General features: G+C 40.6%; 1 protein-coding gene across 6 annotated transcripts in view; it reads right to left on the reverse strand.

Annotated features, from left to right (window-relative positions):
* Positions 1–19,579, reverse strand: part of ITPRID1 (ITPR interacting domain containing 1) — an 80,312-nt gene that overhangs the window by 15,785 nt on the left and 44,948 nt on the right. For 4 of the 6 annotated variants that reach the window (XM_032442571.1, XM_032442572.1, XM_015855069.2 and 1 more), the window contains 4 exons: positions 16,373–16,497; positions 15,595–15,706; positions 14,944–15,288; positions 12,042–14,020 (listed from right to left, as the gene is read on the reverse strand). In XM_032442571.1, the coding sequence (XP_032298462.1) occupies positions 13,937–14,020; positions 14,944–15,288; positions 15,595–15,706; positions 16,373–16,497 (666 nt within the window). In that variant the 3' untranslated portion in view covers positions 12,042–13,936. Of the gene's footprint in view, positions 1–12,041; positions 14,021–14,943; positions 15,289–15,594; positions 15,707–16,372; positions 16,498–19,579 lie in introns of those variants that run through there. The other 2 variants (XM_032442570.1, XM_032442573.1) reach the window with 2 other exon arrangements.

Consider the following 19,579-nt stretch of genomic DNA (forward strand, 5'->3'; position numbering starts at 1 on the left):
TTTGTAGAAGCAGCTCTGCATCCACTGAAACCAAACCTAAATCATCCCTTACTTTCAGTGCTTCCATTTCAAATTTGTAATTCTAATATCAAAAACGTGTGTTAGTCATTAATATTTCATCCATTCTTTATAATGTCAACAGAGCTAAGCCCAGCTGAAGGTTTGGCAGCAAGCTGCTGAACACTGAGCCCAGAATGGGTACATTACATTTCATTCATTGGAGCCATATAAGTTGTTGCTTCATGTAGGATTTGTGTAAAAACTTGTACAGATTCCTTATACACAGAAGCTTGCTCCAAGCAAGTTGTTAAGCTCATTAACAGGGCAAAAGAAAGACTGTGTTCCTATAATTTCCAGTTCAGTTGTTACAGAGTGTATAAAATCCTAATTCTACTGTAGTCCAAGGAAAAACTCCCACTGGTTTAATGGAACCAAGATGGCATAAAGTTAATTTCCCAATACAATGTAGAAAACCAGAAACTCTCCCAGAAGAGTGACTTCAATGGAGTCTGGACCTCAGGAGATGAAACTGTTGTCTCAGAGAGGCAAATGCTGTACATTACTATTAGAATAAGGAGGATTGCTGCAATATACAGAAACAGTTATCAGTTTTATCATCTGATTTCCATTATGTACGCAGAGTTTTGACCTCATGAGAACAATCTGGGCAGTTATTCTTTGAGGGCAATCATTCGCATATTCACTTACAGCAAAATTATTTAGGCCCATGAGGCACTGGAGAATGTCTTTTTAAGAGTATGTTCATAGTAAAGAGAACACACTTGTTTTATATGAAAAGAACACTGGACTAATTTTATATACATGGGTGTTTGTGCACTCAGTATTCAAAAGATGGTATATATTTCAATTAATAAAGACCAATTCATGGAGTTCAATTCATGGAGTTTAATTAAATGTTCATTCTTTGGTAGGTTATCAGTGGTGAAACAGCAGAACAATAACTGCTAATACAGGGAAATTGGCATAGGCAGGTGAAAGCTGTCCTGTGAGACCACAGAGAGGCTCTTTTTGTTCAGCATAGAGAGGAAATTATTATCACAAAACGTGGTGTAAAGGGTGTACAGATCTTTCAGCAAGTAGGCTTTGAGAACAAACTGAACCTCTTTTCATTACATAAGCTCTTATCTACTAAATATATGAAGCACACTTAACCAAACGCCATGATTTCCAGCCTCAAGCAAAACTCCATGAAGTGGGAGAGTAGCAATGGAGTGCCCATCTTCTGTTTCTCCTTTCTCAGATGTTCCCATACTTGTGGTGGGAGAGAAAGATTTTGCAGGGCTGGCCTGCAGTTTCTGAGGAGCAGGACCAGTTCCCCCTCCTTAGACAGAACAGGCATTTCTCCATGCAGTACACGAGCATTTGTGAAACCCATTATTTAACCAGAATGGGGAAATTTGGGAAGTCATCTTTATCAGACAGGGCATCTGCTGTGAATCTCCTATGAACTCCATGTGATCTTTGGACTGCTGTTGGCACTTGTGGGCTGGCACCCACATTAGGTGGGTTAGGAGATTGGTATATATATAGCTATGCACAGGACTAAGCAAGACAGATGGGAAAGCAGCTTCTTACTCTAACTGAACTGCATTGACTCCTGCTTGCAGTCATAGTAAAAAGCAGTTAAACTGCTTTTAGTTTCAGAAGTCGTGAGTTTATTCATTCCTGCCTCACCTGAGCCTTTTTTGTTCATACACATGCAAACATTACAACAGTCTTGCATAGCAGTGTGGCATTATTCTATATAAAAATACTTAATTTTAGCCAGAAGTGCAAGAATATTTTTTGCTAATTAATTCTGAAAATTATTCACTTTAGACAACTTTCTCTCCCTTTTGGCAGTCTACAGGCAGCGTGAAAGTGGTGCTTAATCACACTTCTTCACATTCTACTGAAGGGCCTAGATGAGAAAAGCCAACTAGCTGTTTCCGTGTCATACCTAACCTAGTTATGGGGACATTTTATTTATACCCTACCAAGATATAAATAACAATGCAATGATTGAAAACATCAGGGCTTCCTCCACGTCATAAAATTGGGATGAGGGAATAGTTTTGTGTGGTTATTGATTTCCAGCTGCTTAATTGGTGTTCATAATATCTCCTCGAAAATAGCCATGTGCGTTTCATTCCCTACTTGCTTGTTTAATTTAATTTAATCAATTGTTACACACCTGTTTCCACTTACTTAAAGCAAAAATGATCTTCAGTGTGACAAATACGAAGAAACATTAAAAGCAACTAATCTTTATCTTTGTAATGTTTCTCTTGGAATGATAGAATTAAGAATCTAAGTGATAAAAATAATCAGATAGCAAGTTGATACATTAAAACACCAGTAGACATGTGAAGCTTCCTTTAAACTATATGGGCAAATTTGAAGATAGCTGTGGAAGGACAAGAAATACGACTTTTATAACCTGTCATTGGAAATTGTTGGGAAAAAAATCTTTTTTTTTCTTAGAAGTGATACTCTATTACTAAATGCTGGGAAGAGACAGCTGCAGAGGAGATGCAGCAGACTTTTCACTAGCCAAATCAAAGAGAGATGAATAAGATCCTTGTTCATTTTATCACATACTTTATGCCCATGCACAAATAATACTATATACATTGCTTGCTCTCTTAGTAAGGTAGAGAAGAGCATATCCTAGACCTAGAGTTCCTAGACCTCTTAACAAGACTCAAAACCAAGAAGGCAATTTAAAAAATAAATTAGCTCGTTAAATATTATTTTTCAATTAATGATTTCTGAGCTCTAATTGGTGCCGAGCAAGCCAATTGAACATCAAGCAGAGCCAAGGTGCTGGCTTCAGCCACCCTCTGCTTTCTACTGGGCTGTGCTACAACACAGCTTGCTTATAGAGGGGCTGGCACGCTCATCCCAGAGTGCTTTTAAAAAGCAGTTCATAGAATCTCCTTTCCCCTCTTGTGAAAGAGGGCTCCTGTAAATTGGAGCGAGACATTTTTTATTGGCGTAGTCGGCAGGATGCCCGCCGTGAGAGTGTTGTCCTTCCAAAAACTCCAAAATTTTTCTGTATGTACCTCCTGGAGTTGCAAGGACCGATAATTTTGGTAACTTAGATGTGAGCACCTCTCCAGGAAGACCGCTCCATATTCTGAAACTTTACTGCTTATGTGTTTACCTCTCGGGGACGTATGAATTAATTTTGACTATTTGCTTTTGTTTTATACGTGTGTGCCTCCTCGGGAAGACTATTTTGCATTTTTATGGTTTAAGTATTTAGAAACATGTTTTGGAATTTGAAAGTTTTGTGTGTGCACCTCTTGGGGAAGTGAGGAAGTAATTTTTTGACGTTTGTGCCTCTCCAAGAAGTTTATTCCTTTCTGAGAAACCTAGAAGTGTTTTGTAACTTGTGTGGCTTTAAGCTTGAAGTTTTTCTGGCCTGACAGGGTAGCCAGGAGCGATTTAGGTGTTTACACTTTCTTTGTAAGTGTTGATTGGGCTTCTTGGTCTTTTGTGAAAGGGAGGAATGATTGTAGCATTTGCATTTGTTTGATAGGTGCGTGTCTCCCTGGGGAGGGGTAAGGAGTTAAGTGTACCTTCTCTTCCCTTAGTGTGTATCTTTTAGGGTATTGAGAAATGAGTGAAATTGTTGCCACTATGAAAAGTGAAAATGTGCTATTTGACCTTTTAGAAAAGCATGGTGCTCGGCCCTCTTTATCAGGGGTGGATTGGGCACGACAAAACTGGTATAACTTGCAGAGTGTTTCCGACCACATTAGTGTCTTACAAAATGGGGCTCGTACCCGAGCCGGGAAAGGGAAATCGTTTATTTGTGCGGTGCTGCTTTAAAAGCTGCCATGGAGTTCCGAGATGAAAAGCATTCGGCAGAAACCCAAACCATACAAGCATCACAAGAATCAGTTAAAGTAATGCAAGAATTGGTAAAAACTCTGCAGAATCAATAGTGAACCTTGAAGAAACAATTACAAGAGAGCAAACATATCAGTTTTGTTGCAAATGGCTTTTAAGGAAATATTAACATATAAGAATACTAGAATACTGCTGTCCATAATTTGCCTCAGAAAAAACTTTTCCTCAGAAGGAACTACAAGGAATAAAGGAAGGGCTTGGCAAATTAAGAGACTCGCCAGGCCAATTGCGCCTCTTTGATAAAAACTGAATATACGTTTGATAACAGTGAGGATCTGAACCCTCAAATGAATGTTAAAGAAATTCCTTTTTCTGCCACTGAATTAGCAAAACTGAAAAAGGATTTTAGCCGCTCTCCAAAGGAATCAGAGACAGAGTATGTATGGAGGGTTAGTCTCACTGGTGGAGACCAAATACTGTTAACTGAAAAGGAAGCTGAAGGTTATTGGGGGCCTGGAGTATTTTTAACTACTGGTAACAACCATGCTCCTTGGTCCCTAACGCAGAGGGCTGCCTATCGGGCAGGTGGTCTTAACCTTTAGAAAGGGGAGACCCTCTTGCTATTAATGGGACAGCTGATCAATTAGTGGAAAGTGTTCAAAAAGCTGCTTGTCTGCAAATGATGTATGATAGAAAGCTGCAGACACATCATGAATCACCTATGATGATGCCTGTTGATCCTGAAAGGATGACTCCTTTAATCAGGGGCTTCCAGAATCACTGAAACTATAGGTATACAACTACAAGGAAAGATACAAGCTATGCCTCAGGGAGAAAGAACCCTGGCAGCATTAGAAGGAACTGGCACCTCCGGTCATTTGCAGTCAGGATATAAAGTATGGACATGGGGGGAGGTTGCCCAAGAGTTGATTAATTATGAAAGGAAATATGGGCCTGATGGCTTCTTCCAATATATCTGAACCAGAGGAAGTAAGGCTCGCAGCAACCACCCTTGCTCCTAGGTCACCTAGTCCAAAGCTCAGTGGAACTGGAAGGGTCTCACTGCCAGTAAGAACAGGTAGGCGAAATATTGATCATAAACGTAATCAATTCTGGACACTGGGCTGGCAAAAGGGTGTTCCCCGAGATTTGATGAATGGATTACCCACAGTCAGGTTAGAGAAATTAGTTAACTTGTGGCCAGAACAAAAGCTCAAGGAAAGCTGATGCTTTCGCCCCCTCCCCCAGATGAGTGGGAGGTGGGGGGGGGAAGGCAGTGAAGGGTGGATGTTTGTTAACATCTTCTGTCCCAAGGCCTCCCCGCTTCTGCCAGTTGCCCCTGTGAGTCACGATCCAGTTGCTGATAAGCTAGGGAAACACTGACTCAGCTAACATGAGGCGTTTCCCTAACCTTAATGAAATCCCTTAACAAATATCCTTAGAAGGCTAAGGACACCCCGAAAAAGGAATGTAAAATATACTCCTCGATGGATTGTTCTCTCATTTTTTAATTGTATTAACAAAGCCCCAAAAGGGCAAGTTGTTGTCTTGTTTTATTTTTCAGAAGATCCCCGTGGGACCTTTACTGAACACAGAATGACTGATAGCTGACTTTAACCATTTGTGTTTTGTGACAGAAAAGTTGAAGATGTGATTGTGCTAGAATTCTGAATTTACCCTCTTATTAATATTTGGTTGCAATAGTATTTATGCTTTGTTTGTTGTTGTGGACTGTGATTGATATCAGTCCTTGGATCTGTTAAAACTTCACAATTTGGTTCAATGTTTTCTTTTCAGGTCATTCTAGATTTCTGGTACTTTCTGCACAGTGATAACCATTCCTTCTGATCCCTTCTTTTACCCCTTTTTGTCAAACTGATTATGATTTGCATGTAACTCCTCCATAGTGTTTCCAAATTCCTAACAAATTGGGAAATGAGCCAAGGGACCTATCTAATATCTGTTGATTGTGGTCAAAAAAGAAATCTATCATAAAACCCTTTGCAGTGATGTTTTTCAGTGTCACATAAGTTCAGGAGTTCCATACAAAACATGGTTGTTGAAAAATGTCTAAGTTTTGATAAGAGATGTGTATGTTTCTGGGATCTATCCCCTCTTATGGTTTTATACTGTGGGTATCCCACACATGTCCTGTGAAAAAGTTCAGTAGCTCTATAACAGTACTTTAACTTCCAAACTATCATTTATATTCTCTCAGCAATTGAACTGTCTTGGAAATGCTCAAGTGGAAAGCCAGCTGACACAATACCCCTATTTATTTGTTTTACTTGTTTATTTGATACTATTAGTTATTGTCACTGTCACTGTCTTTGTGATTGTTTAAATGTTTATGGTATATATAAGCATGGATTGCTAAAGGAAAGTATATGGTATTAAGGGTGTTAATTTCTATTTTAAAAGAGATCTGATATAGTGGTTCTTTGGTGGTTTGCTAAAATACATGCCTGTATACTGAATGTATTATGACCTTACGAGTAACCTTATGTTTAATGTGTTTATCAATCAAGGTTTTGATTGAATGGTGATGATTGTTAACATTTAATTCCCCCATATCACCCATCCCTCTTTTCCCTTATGCTTACTTTTTTTTTCTTTCCTCACCACCGTGAATGGTCATTTGTGCATCCAATTTAAAGCAACCTTTGAGCCACGGGGTGGTGTGAAAGACAGAACTGGTTTTCTTTTGTTGTCTCAAAGCTTGCTTCATGAGGCCTTCCTGATGATAAGACTCTGACTGACAACTGATAAGTATCCTGGAGGGCGGATGGTGGGTGTCAATGTGCCATAGTGTTTGCTTACGACCGAAAGATAAGCAGAAATGGAAGCGGCAGTCTTTCTCAGGGTGGCTGCTCGAAGGAGTGGACCACTGCAGAAGGCGATAACGCTTGTGTCCGGCAACAGAGACCCCCCTCTTCCTTCCTTGCTGGCCCATCTGGGGCCAGGTATGTCACACCAAACTAAGGAGAAGAAGAACCTCACAGAAATGGGGATAAAAGGCCCTCGCTAACTGGGGACTTTGGAAGACAAACTCCAAAGACACCTTTGACGGAGAATTCCCTGAGGGAAAACTTTGTGCGGAAGAACCCCCGGGACCGGCTTGCTGCGGAGCTCCCTGGCTGTCTCCCATCCCCCGCGGTGATCAGACGAGTTCCTGAGAATCAACGGGACCTATGTGTACCTCGCTGGACCCACCGGTGGTGACTATATCTCTTTTGCTATCTGCAAAGACTTCCTTGCTTATATTTCCTACTTTCCCTATCGCCTACCTTCCCTTCCCCATCTCCCTAAAAACGGCTAGGACTTTAATAAACTGGTTGGACCAACATTTGAACCGTTGCTTCTTAATCTCACGCCGGGTATATACACAAAAGAACCTTGCCTCCCTCCTGTAAATTGGAGCGAGACACCTCTGGAAAGCATAGTTGCTAACAAACATGCAGAAGAAATGTTATCCTGAGTTTCACGTATTTTCTGTTAACTGATAAGCTAAATCAAAAGCATGGGATTAGTGCAGAGAAGCCTTGTGCTTTCATATAGCCTCTGAATCTCTCCAGCTTAGACTTTTGGAGCTGCTGCCTGTCTCCTCCTGAGACACGTATCCTCTTTCCTCATACAGTCTAAAGATAGTAATTGATTTATTCTACCAAAGGGCTTTAGTGACTGGGACAGCAATTTTATACAGTTAATATGTGTGCCCTGCTGTTTTATTACTTCCCCTTGTGGACAGAGTGTAGAAATTTCCTGCAAAAAACAAATGCCCAGAGACCTCAAATTAAGGTAAGGATGTTTTTTCTTTTTTCTTTTCAAATTTGCCTTCCTTACTTCTTTTTTTTTTTTACCATGTCTGGAAATCCCCAGTGAGTCTGACAAAAGTCCGTAACTCGGCTGGTTCCTCCAGAACAGAACATTGCCAGATGATGGCTCACGCTTCACTGACGACGTTCTGTCATCTATTGGTGCTAACGATGGATCAGTGTCTGTCTCTACAGCCTTTTTAATAGGTACTTTATTATTTTGACACATTTCTTTCCCTCCTGTTAATCCAGGGATTAGCAGTGACAGGCTTAACTGTGTTTACACCATCCCTCTTGTATTGAATTTGCTGCGATCTGCTAGCTTCCTAGCAAGACCAGCACGTCTTCTTGCTTAAATATTCCCATGGAGATTTTCTGAGGTTCTCTTTGTGAGCTCTAAAGCTTTACCTGACAGGTTGGCTACAATACAAAGCACAAAAAAGACAGACTACAAGACAATATGATATAAAATCAATGGAGGTCCCATCATAGAACAAAAGAGTAAAGAAAGAAAAAAGCTATAAACCAAGAGGGAAATAGTAACAGAAAAGTGTCTACATAGTCACACAGCACATGGGGAAAATCATTTATCCATTTCCTGATCCTTGCCAGGATCTGAAAACTTGCTCTGACCAGATGCTTTGCTGTTGTCTACCCCTGGGATTTCTTCAGCATGGATGCATCTGCATTCCTGTAGTTGCATAGGGCAAGTATTGCCTGTAAATATCCCTGCAAAAAGGTAGACTCCCCTACCCCCCAAAAAATATTTCCTACTTTCCCTGTCAAAGTTGTGTCCTGTTGCAGATGGCCTAGTCCTGTAGCCTATTTCTTATGTTCTTAACCACTGGGTGCTGTTTCAAGGTTTTAGAGGGACTTAAACATATTAGTCTTCTGTGTCTCATTTCAGGTCTCTCATTTTCTTTACTCTTAGTTGTCTGTAACTCTCCGTGTCAGTCTGTGCCTGCCCCTTGCTTTCAGATTCCCCTTTCCTAGCCACAGACATATTTCCCTGCACTGCTCACATGTACCTCAGCTACCTCTTGTTAGGGCAGCACTCAGCGTTGCTGCTGCATGTAAGCAGTACTGATAGCTGTGTGGTGCTTGTCTCTGAGGATGGACTTAGGAAGCAGGTGGATAAAACTGGCCGACCCCACAAGGCTACTGCATTGTTTCCTAGAATGAAATGTCTTTGGCGCTGGCTTCTTCAAATTTCTCACTCCATCTTACTCAAGCTCCCCTCAACCCCCAGCCACACATACACATGCTCATGCCTCCAAAGGTTAGCTTGCCAAGAAAATCAAGCTTGAGAAAAGCATCTCTTGCACATGCCTAGTCTGGTTTGGGGTGACTCAAGTGTCCTTGCTTCCACTTCTATAGTTATTAAATGGGACAAGTATATGAGGAGCCCAAGCTATCTTGCCTTCAACGTGTTCTGCTCTCATTAGAGTAGTGCTAGATCTAGAGCAGCTCTCCTGGTGCCGTGAATAACATTTCCTCGTTACTGCTATTTGTGCTAGATAAAAAAATCAAGGGCATTGGAGTGACTATGCAGGACATTACAGAAGTGTCACTGTTAGAATAGATCCTAGTTTTCAAATAATTAGCATTTTGATTGGGTTTTTTTTTGTTGTTGTTGTTGTTGTTGTTTTTCCTTCTTAAGTGATTTTAAGTATTCCCTTCTCCTCATATTTTTTCTTTCTGTCAGTAGCATAGAAGAACCTGTGGGAAATCCAGGCAACCTTTAAAAACTTGAATCATCAGCAAGATAAAACTGCAGACATTTTTCCCCACACTTTGTTTCACAATAAGCTGCAATAGCTTGACTTGATCTGTCTACTGCAATGGAAGCTCTCCTTGTGAGAGCTGTATATTATGGTCTTCTTTTTGCAGGTGACAGTATCAGAGCTAGGCAGTAGCAGGTAAGGGATACAAGTGTGTCAGCATCTTAAGTTGGGGCCCCAGGGAGCCCTCATGCTCCTTTGGGATAAAAAAATCTCCTTAGCTCCAGACTTTCAGTCTCTTGTCCTTACCTCCTCATTGTAAGCACTACACTCTTAACAGGCTTTTTGTTTGTTTGTTTGTTTTTTAAGTGGTAAAATTATAATTTTATAATTTCGGGACAATGCTGCCAGTGTTCTGTATTATTTGTCGTGGTAATAAATGTTTTCCATGTTAAGGTTGAATTGCCTCAGTGAGACACACCTGTGTCCCTTACTAGCTGTGATCTGTGCTAATTGAGTGAATGATGCGCCCAAGAAAAAACAATGGAAAAGAATGAAATGAAGACAGATGAATTCAAATGCACCTCTCTGATGAAGTGCGAATAGTGTTGTTTCATGTTCTTTTAATTTCTGGAAATCTCAGATTATTGAGTTTTCTCATTTCACAAGAAAATTGCCATTTTGTTCAGGTTTCAGCCTCTGTTGTCTGTACTCATTTCTACAAGGAAGATCAAAACCTTGCTTCTAGAGAAGAGGAAGTTAAAACAGTCAACAGCTTTATAAAGTGACACCACATTTGTTTCTTAAAATACAATGGATCTTAATGAAAGGCAGCTCATAAAATTATTGCAGCAGCAAGTACAGGTCCCAACTGATACTGGGGCCCCACTGTGCCCAGCTCTTTATGAACAGATTATGAGAGAATAATTTCTCCACGAGAAATTTAAAACCTTTTTAGATAAGACAGAAAAAATAAGGCACCCCTCTGGGTGAAGAAAAAAGCCTTGGTCACTCAGAGAGCATGTGGTATAGCAAGGAATAAGACTCAGGACTAGCTACTAGCCTTGCAAGAGAAAGTCATTCACATGAAGCGGGTTGATTCCTATTGCTGGAGGTCAGTATTTGAGACCTTCTGTTCAAACACATACTCCATTCCTGTATGAGGATGATCATGGATCTGACACAGCAGTCACCATGCAGTATGGGGTAGCAGACCCAGACTGGGTAGGTCAGAACAGTGCATCCAGGTGAGATCATTGCTACTGCAAGCAGCCGTGCCACGTTATTGGGCTGTCACACCACTCTCCTGAGCCCTGTCTTCTCCTAAGGTGGTGTCAAACCTACACTGGACTTGAAGTTGGAAGGGGCTGAGCTCCCAAGATACTTCTTTTCTTGCAGTCTGTTGGCAGCAGTGACAATCAGGCAACTGATGCATTAACATACCAGGGAGGCTCTAATGTTTATTCATGTGTCACTCTCAAGGGTTTATTGAATTGATGCCTGGTAAAGCGACTAATGGGAGCCCTTGGCAGGGTACCTTAGATGGATTTCCTCATTATCTCTCTAGATTTTATACTCTCTAGCAAAATCAATATTAAAGCTGGTGCACAATGCGGCCTCTCTTAGCTTCAGGGTTTAAAGATTTATGAGGCATCAGGGAAAACCAATGAAGGCAAAAGCCAATGACATATGAAGTAAAATTCAAGTGACATGAATTGCTACAGAACTAAGGTGGGTGATTTTCTACCTTTGTTAGGAAAATCTATTTTTTTTTTTTTAAATCTCCCCCTTCTTTAGAATGTGCTTTGGTGAGGCAATATGTGTCCCTTGCAATCCAGAAACTGTTAACTGGGCAAAGGAAGCACTAAGCTCTTAATGGAATTAAAAGGATTTGAGGTGACAGTTTTAGGATCTCTGCAATCTAGGGATACTGAAAGAGGGCTGGAGAACTGGGAGAAGCAGTACCTCTATAACACAGCAGTGTCCATCCTATACATCTTGCCATTTCCATAGCATGTCAAAACCTGGACAATCATGGAGCCTTAGCAGTTCCCTGAAACAGGGCCAATGGTTCAGCCCATTGCAGTTGTGAATACTAGAACTGGGAGGAAAACAGCCTTTAGCTCAAATACTGCTACTACTGCAATTTCTCCAACTATATATATATTTTTTTAACCCAGAAGTCCTAAAGTGTCACAGGCTTGTTTTTCTTCAGATTTCAGATGCAAACTGCTCAGTCCTAATGCTTTTCACAAGCAGCGTAGCCCCTACCAAGAAATGACCTGCTGCCTGCAAGCTATGGTTCTCACTACTGAGCACAATTATGTTTACTCAGTCAGATACGTTGACATTTCAATAATTCTGTGGGGTTATCTTTAACATTCCCATCATATTTACTTACGACTGCCCTGAGGGGAAATCGAAGAGTTTAAAAGGCTGGTAACACTGTGAGTGGAAGGAAAAGTGGGTACACATCTGGGTTGTTATGCTCACCATCGCTACCCCAGAATTCCCTGATCCCAAAATTAGTTTACTTCATTCCCCCATCTTCAGCAGCAGCATTAAGAAATTCAATCCAGATGTCCCTGTAACATGCTCAGAGAGGCTTTGAAATTATGCTCTAGGATAAGTCAAAAGACTTTTCCTCTTTACATTGCTTAGCATATTTTTTATTGCTATGAGGTTACAGCTTAACTGTTAAAAACACATGTGCTTAAAGGGTTCTTTATCTTTAAATCCAAGCCTGATCAAGGAAATAATGTATTTATGGATGTCAGTGTTGCATTTGGGGGAACCTTATTCCCCCACACCTTTCATGAGATTGTTTTACAGTTAAACTGAAATGAAGAACTGGACTGCACATACCAATCGTCTGTAAACTATTCAAACAGGAAACAGGAAAGTTTTGTTAATAGGAGTCAAATTCAGTCCTGATTGTGAACACAGATGGTAGACTTCAGATGGCATCAGAGGACTCATGTGATCAAGAATAGCTGTCACCTACCAATACCACCACTTATTCACATAACCTGTACGGTATGAATACCGTATGTCTGTAAGGTACATACACATCCATACACAGATTTTACTTAGCATGCTGCCTTGAAAAACAAAGAACAAAAGAATTCTTGTTTCACGGGAGAAATCACAGCCCAAGTGCTGGTGAAGAAAGGAAGCTTCTTTGCCCTTTCTTCCAGGAGCCCTTTGGCACAGGCATCACTGTATATCCTTCACTGTGTTCTTTATGTTCCTTCCTCAAGAAACTGAAGCATGACGTCTACAAGCACAGTTCATAAGCTAATGGAGGTGAAGGTTATTTTGGTCCTGTCTGCATGCTGCTTATTGTCAGGATAAATCCCAGCAGCTTCAAAGGAATTAGTCACAAATCTTGACACATAAACTCCTAAACACTCGATAACATGGAAGCGATGTACGAATCCCATGTGGAGTTTCAAGAAAGGGGCAGATTTCAACCAGTAAAATTCATGGCCCAGCAGGCTGTGGAGGATCTTGTTGGTTCACGTGTTATGAACTTCTCTCCCCCAGTCATTTTATTACCTTGAACATCTGTGGAAACGTTGAGGTGCAGGAAGCCTCCAGGCTGCTCAGCATGTTTGACTCAATTTTCTTCTTGAACATGTGCAAATGCTACTTCTATTTGCACCTTCGCAGAGCTGTGATTTGCAACACCAAAGCCTAAATGACACCTAAGATCCCTCCAGAGCATTAAATAAACAAGCCAGTAGGGCATCTCACAGTCTGGGAAGAGCTAAACCGAAAGCAGGAGCACAAACTGCTTTGAAAATGAACTAGTTGGATTTCTTTGCTGTACTTCAAGCCAGAGAGATCTTATTTTCTTTTTCCTTATTTATTTTTTTCTTGCATGAATCCAGTCTTCACTCACTCCCCAGAAAACTAAACTAGGATTCGGATTCAAGTTTTATAATGTAGTAAATCCTGTGTTTCTAGTCTCATTTTGTTTAATTATATTTATGTGAAGCAAATATGAAAATGAATAGGACAATTAGTAGATTATCCACAGTAATGTTTTGACAGCTTGATAGTTTAACGTCTCCTACACCATTGCTTCTGATTTGGTACTGAGAGTAGATACAAAACTCATAAAATTAGTCAGAGGCAAATCAGGCTTTAGTAGCAGGTTAAAAGCTAGAAAGGGACTATGACTATGCAACGTAGTTTGGGCTTGAGAACTGGTATTGGCTGAAGGACTGTATTAAAGTAATTGGCGGTAAGGAGGATACCCTCTGGAAGTTAACAAGTTTCTTCTAAAACTAAGCTCTCTCCTTTTCAAAGAACTGCCCTAACCCAGATGATGGCCAAGAAGAATGTAGTAAGTTTTGCAATCACAGAACAGCAAAACACATAGTACCTCTGTTTGAGACATTCCATATAGCTGCCTATCTTCCTGGCCAGTCATCCCATTGCAAATGAAATTACTGTGATCAGAACTCTCTATAAAGCAATGTTTTGCTCACTTGTTTCTCAGATGTACCATGTATTGAATGAGAAGGGTCGCAATTACTAGAAACAAAATCCATCAGTCATCCATTGGTCCTTCCCTTCTGCTGAATCATTACCTAAAGGATTTTGGAAAGATTTCTTCAACTGGAGGGAAAAGAAAAAAAAAGAAAAAGAAATGTTGAGAAAATGACCAAGATTATTCTAAAAAGGAAATGAGTACAAAAGATGACAAAACATAATATCAGATACTTCAGCTCCCTGTACCTTACTGTCTATGGTTCTCATTCTTTGATTTCTTTACATAGGAATCTGATTCTGCTTGGTAATATCAGTAGTAATAACAACATAAATCAGGAAAATAATATAAGATTGTAACGCAAAGCATTCTCTCTGATGGTGTTTACAAGATGTTTATGCAGAATTAGACCCTAAGTTTTCACTTAAGAGAATGATCGGTCCTTTAAGAACTCCAGCACATACTTAGTTGGAAGAGACTATTAAAGTTGAAGGCAGATAAGAGATTTTCTAGGAATATTTTGTACACAGAAAGGCAGGTAAACCTTTTTATTATTATTATTATTTTATTATTATTACACTGTGTAATCAGATCATTGGAAATGCTGACTTGAAATTTCTCCGGAGAAACAACAAGCCTTCCATTTCACTGCCTTTACTGCCCCTGTAAAACCAGGTAATTGGCTCTGCAAATTGAAGCCATAAATAACTAATTTCACATGGTGGGTGAGGGTTGAATATACTAATTAGTCGAACAGTTGCACCCAAAGTTCAAGCAAGCCAGGCATATTGCTTGTACATATTTAAATATTCTTCCCTCTGGAGCATTTGCCACAGCTTAGAGAGAAATAACAAGGAAGGTGTGGTTCCAGCCTGTGCAGTGCACAGTGCCCCAAAGCACAGACTCCAGCTCTTGGGATGAACACAGTGCTGAGCAGGAAAGGACCATGATCTAAGCTGAAGCAATGAGGCCCAACATAGGGAATCTGCATTGTGGCTCAGTGACACCTTCCACTTACAACCTTAAGGGTAAGACTAAAACAGCTCCTTACATTGTGCATAAAGGTCTTAAAGTCAGTTTTTGCTTGAGGAGGTCCTTTTATTTCTTTTTTACTGATGGAGGGCTCCTGTAGATCCAGTGTGGATGAATTTGGTTCAGGCACTGTCCTGGTGGGAAGTGGCATTAAGGGTGCCTCTGGCTGTAGGGTCAAGGGAGAGCCTGCTGCTGTGGTGTTTTTGGTAGTAGCTTTTTGGGGTACCCCTTTTGAGCACCCACTTCTAGCACCAGCAGCATCTGGAAGTGCTTGTTTATTCTGGGCATTTCTTTCTCCCTTCCAATCAGAAAGTCCAAGCTCAGAAAACAGATGGGATTGTTCTACCAGTAATTGGTCCAGCTGCTGCAGAGAAAATAGAAGGAAAAGCATATTGCAGTAATAAAAATATAATAAAAGGAATCAAGCAGGATACACAAGAGTATATGAAGCATGCCTGCTCTTATGCTTGGTTCAAAGAAGACATGCAGTATTTGGCAAATGAGATACTGCCAGAAAAAGGAGAAAGGCCTAGAGGAGGTTTTATTCTTGCAGTTAAATATACTGTAAAATCTGCAAAAGGGCCTCTGTCAGTGGACATTGTTTTCTGACCCTTTGACCCAGGCTTGTCAGGGAAGCTCTCCCACAAGACCCAGAGCTTGTGCAGCATACCATCAGGATGCCCTCCCCGACTTGGTAAGCTCTATCATTCAGACAGAGTTCCAGCTCTGCCATCTCCTGACGAACAGCTTGACATAGGCGTTGCAGGTTTCTGCTTTCCTCCCTGCAGAGACAGCAATGAAAGCACACTTTAGTGAGTGGAGAACACTTTCTTCCTTAGCTCCACCAATGTACCTATATCCCACTTTGTTGCTATCTTGTTTCTACCTGTGATCACAGAGTAATTTGCAAAAGGACGAATAAAAGCCCTCCATTCTTCAGTTATCTCACTTGCAAAGTTAAATGTGTTGTGGTCACAGAGCAGTTACAGAGCCTGAGTTTAGCCACATTCATCTGTTATGATTTATTACCAGCATAAAGACCTACATAGATGGTCCACTTTGAGGCACCTCAAGACAGGAAGCCCTTAGTAACTTTTTGAATACATGAGCATTGGGACACTCTATGATTCTATGACATCTCAATAATCACTTTGAATACAAGCTGTTTACATTAAAAGCTAAATTAAATCAGCTCCTGAATTCCTACTGCTATTAAAACACATCCAACCTAAATCTATGGAGCGAACTTCAAAATGCACTGCTTGAACAATGCAGAGAAAGGCTAGACTTTCTTCCAAGCAAAAATCACTGTTTTCTCTTCCACTTGCATGATACCCACAGCTGCAGCCCACTGATCAGCAAATCTACAGTAAGACAAGTGACCAGACACATCACGCACACTGCTGCTGATGTTGGCTTTGGGTTTAAATGTGTGGGGCTGCCTTTACCTTCCTTCTTCTGGCATGTAATTGGAAAACAGTGCTTGCTGTTCAGTCAGGTGCTGATCAATCTCATCCAGCTTCTCATGGAAGTGCTGACAGGAGATCTTCATCAGCTCTATTTCATGAGTACACTATGGAGAAAAGCAAGAAGACACTTTACAACTTTTCTCTGAACGCCTCTATGTTGAGTGTGTGTTGGAAGCTGACAGCCCACATGGCACGTGTCCTCTTCATATCTGCACAAGGACTACAAGCTACTCCTGCAGAAGCTTAGCTGGTCCTTCAAGTTTGCTCTGGGTGCACCATTTGCATCCCAGTTACTACCTCTTTCATAAATCGTGTAGAATGAAGTTTTGGTACTACTCAAGTCAATGGGAATTTTGTTTTTGCCATTGGAGGGGAAATGGACTTTGATCAAAGATTTAGCATAGCGCTCAGTTCTGATATTATATTGTTGTCATATATTATCTTCCAGCAGTATGAGTTGCTATAGATAAAATGATACGTTACATTACTATCCACTGGAATTTAGAAACTGTTTTGGAAAAAAGAAAGAGGAGGAGTGAGAAGGAAACAGAGGAAAAATACTTAAGAACTATGAGAGGGACAGATGTCTTCATGACAGATTCTAAGTGTTACACTGATAATTTCTCACCATTTTCCACGTAGAAAGCTAGAACTGGGTTTATCTAACCAAGCACAGACATTTACTGTAACAAGCGTACATCCAAGCAAAGTAACAAAGCAGTTGTTCTCATTCAAAAACAGACATCCATGATAAGTCAGAGGACCTATGTCATATATGTGACCATTTCTTTTGACTGAGAGAAGGAATTTTTTATGACTAATCATCTGCATCTAATACAGTGTGAACAGTAGGAATGTCTCAAAGCAGGTGAGAACAATGAGCAGTAATAGCATATAAAAAATCCTACTAGGACATTCCCATTACTGCCTTGGAGCACAGAAGTAATATAAGGACAACCCACTAGTAGTTTCAAAATAGATCCTATTACCAGAGTCCATTGGTTTAGGTTTTTAGCCATGTTAAAGACTTGGCTTCTTATTCCTTGTTCAAGGAAACAATGCAGACAGTATGATCCAAATTATTTTGGAGACAATACTATCTGCCTTCTAAAGGTATGCTCCCCTAATTACTCTGAAAGTGGTCAGAGTGCAAGCAGGAATATGAGACATTTCCATTTTAGCAGATTTTAGTCTCTTGTGAACCATAGGAAGACGGTGTAGGAACCTGCTCTCCAGTGTTGACCACAGTAACTGATAGAGAGCAAGAGGCACATTTGCAAAGTGTGGCAATGCTTGATGTTTTTGGACCCATGCAGTCACCTTTTGATGATCTTTTTATGTCTGTTAGCTTGAATGTATCTCCCAGTCCCCAAAAGGCCTGAACCATGAAGAAGCTGTCCCTGCTGGGGTCCAGCTTCAGTTAGAGATCAAAAGACATTCTCTGAGCATTTGAGAAAACTCAGTCTCCATTTTAATGCAGTTCCTGTGTCAGGCATGCTCTTGATGTGTGTGACTCAAGCATAAACTCTCCTGCAGTAGTAAATAAAATATCTAGCCTTCAAAGCTATGGGATAGCACTGGAAAGAGCTCATCAGAGACTGGCAGTGGTTTGACAAGACTGCCCTGTGGCTGCAGCAAAGGTCAGTATCTGCTCCATGTGGACTGCAGCTGGTTTTCTTACTGCTACAGGTTTAGGCAACAGTCTCAAGCAACACTGAGGCAGTCACATGTGTCATGAGGACCTTCAAGTTCAGCACTGGATGACTGTTCATCTTATCTTCAAGACCTCTCCATAATCTTTAATTTTAACCACAGAAAGTCTGGCTGTTCCTAGATGAGAATGCATAGGGTGTGAGTAAGCAACGTCCACATGGTAACCAAAAATTCCTCTTCAAGTCTGAGCAGAGTAAGGACTTCTGTCCATCAGAAAAGCATGCCCTAATGAGCTGGAAGAGCTTCAGTCCTGCACTTCTCTAAGCAGAAGTCAGTGAGCTACAAGAGCTACAGTGAGCTAAATTTCTAGATGGTTCCTTGAGGCTAACAGAAGTCTAGAAATTACTATGCAAAAGATCCAAGAAGCACATGAGGGTACATTTGGAAACATGTGTAAGAGGCCATGCTTTTTGCATTACTCATTGCCAGTAAGAACAGGTAGGAGAAATATTGCTCATAAACGTAATCGTCTCTGGACACTGGGATGGCAAAAGGGTGTTCCATGAGATTTGATGAATGGATTACCCCCAGTCAGGCTAGAGAAATTAGTTAACTTGTGGCCAGAACAAAAGCCCAAGGAAAGTTGATACTTTCGCCCCCTCCCCCAGATGAGAGGGAGGTGGGAGGGGGGGGTGAAGGATGGATGTTTGTTAGGAGGCTCACGACTAAAAGGAGAAGATAATTGTATTAACAAAGCCCCCAAAGGGCGAGTTGTCTTGTTTTCTTTTACAGAAGATCCCCGTGGGACCTTCACGTAGCCGATTTTAACCATTTCTGTTTTGTGACAGAAAAATGGAAGATGTGATCATGCTAGAATACTGATATACCTCTTTATTACATGTTCTGGTTGCAATAGTATTATGTTTTTGTTTGCTGTACTTGTGAGTTGTGATTGGTATCAGTCTTTGGATCTGTTTAAACTTCACAATTGAGTTCAGAGTTTTTTCAAGTCATCCTGGCTTTCTTGTACTCTTTGCACAGTGGTAATCATTCCTTTTAACCCCATATTTCACCTCTTTTGGTCAAACTTGATGGTGATTTGCATGTAACTCCATGGTGTTTCCAAATTCCTAATGAATTGGGAAATGAGCAATGGAGCCCATCTAATATATGTTAGATGTGGTCACAAAAGTGAAATTTATCATAAAATCCTTTGCACTGATGCTTTTCAGTGTCTCAGCAGTCCAGGAGTTCCATCCAAAACACCGTTGTTGGCAAGTGTCTGAGTTTTTTATAAGAAATGTGTATGTTTCTGGGATTACTCCCTATGATTTAAATTCTGGGGTATCCTACACTATGTTGTGACTATAACAGTTCTTAAACTTGCCAGACTAGTATTTATCTCTCTCAGCAATTGAACTGTTTTGGAAATACTCAAGAAAGTTCTCCTGACACAAATATCCCTATTGTTTTACTTGTTTATTTATTACTATTGGTTATTGCTAAATGTATGGTTGTTTTCAGTGTATGGTT

This window comes from Coturnix japonica, chromosome 2, assembly GCF_001577835.2.
Source record: "Coturnix japonica isolate 7356 chromosome 2, Coturnix japonica 2.1, whole genome shotgun sequence".
NCBI lineage: Eukaryota > Metazoa > Chordata > Aves > Galliformes > Phasianidae > Coturnix > Coturnix japonica.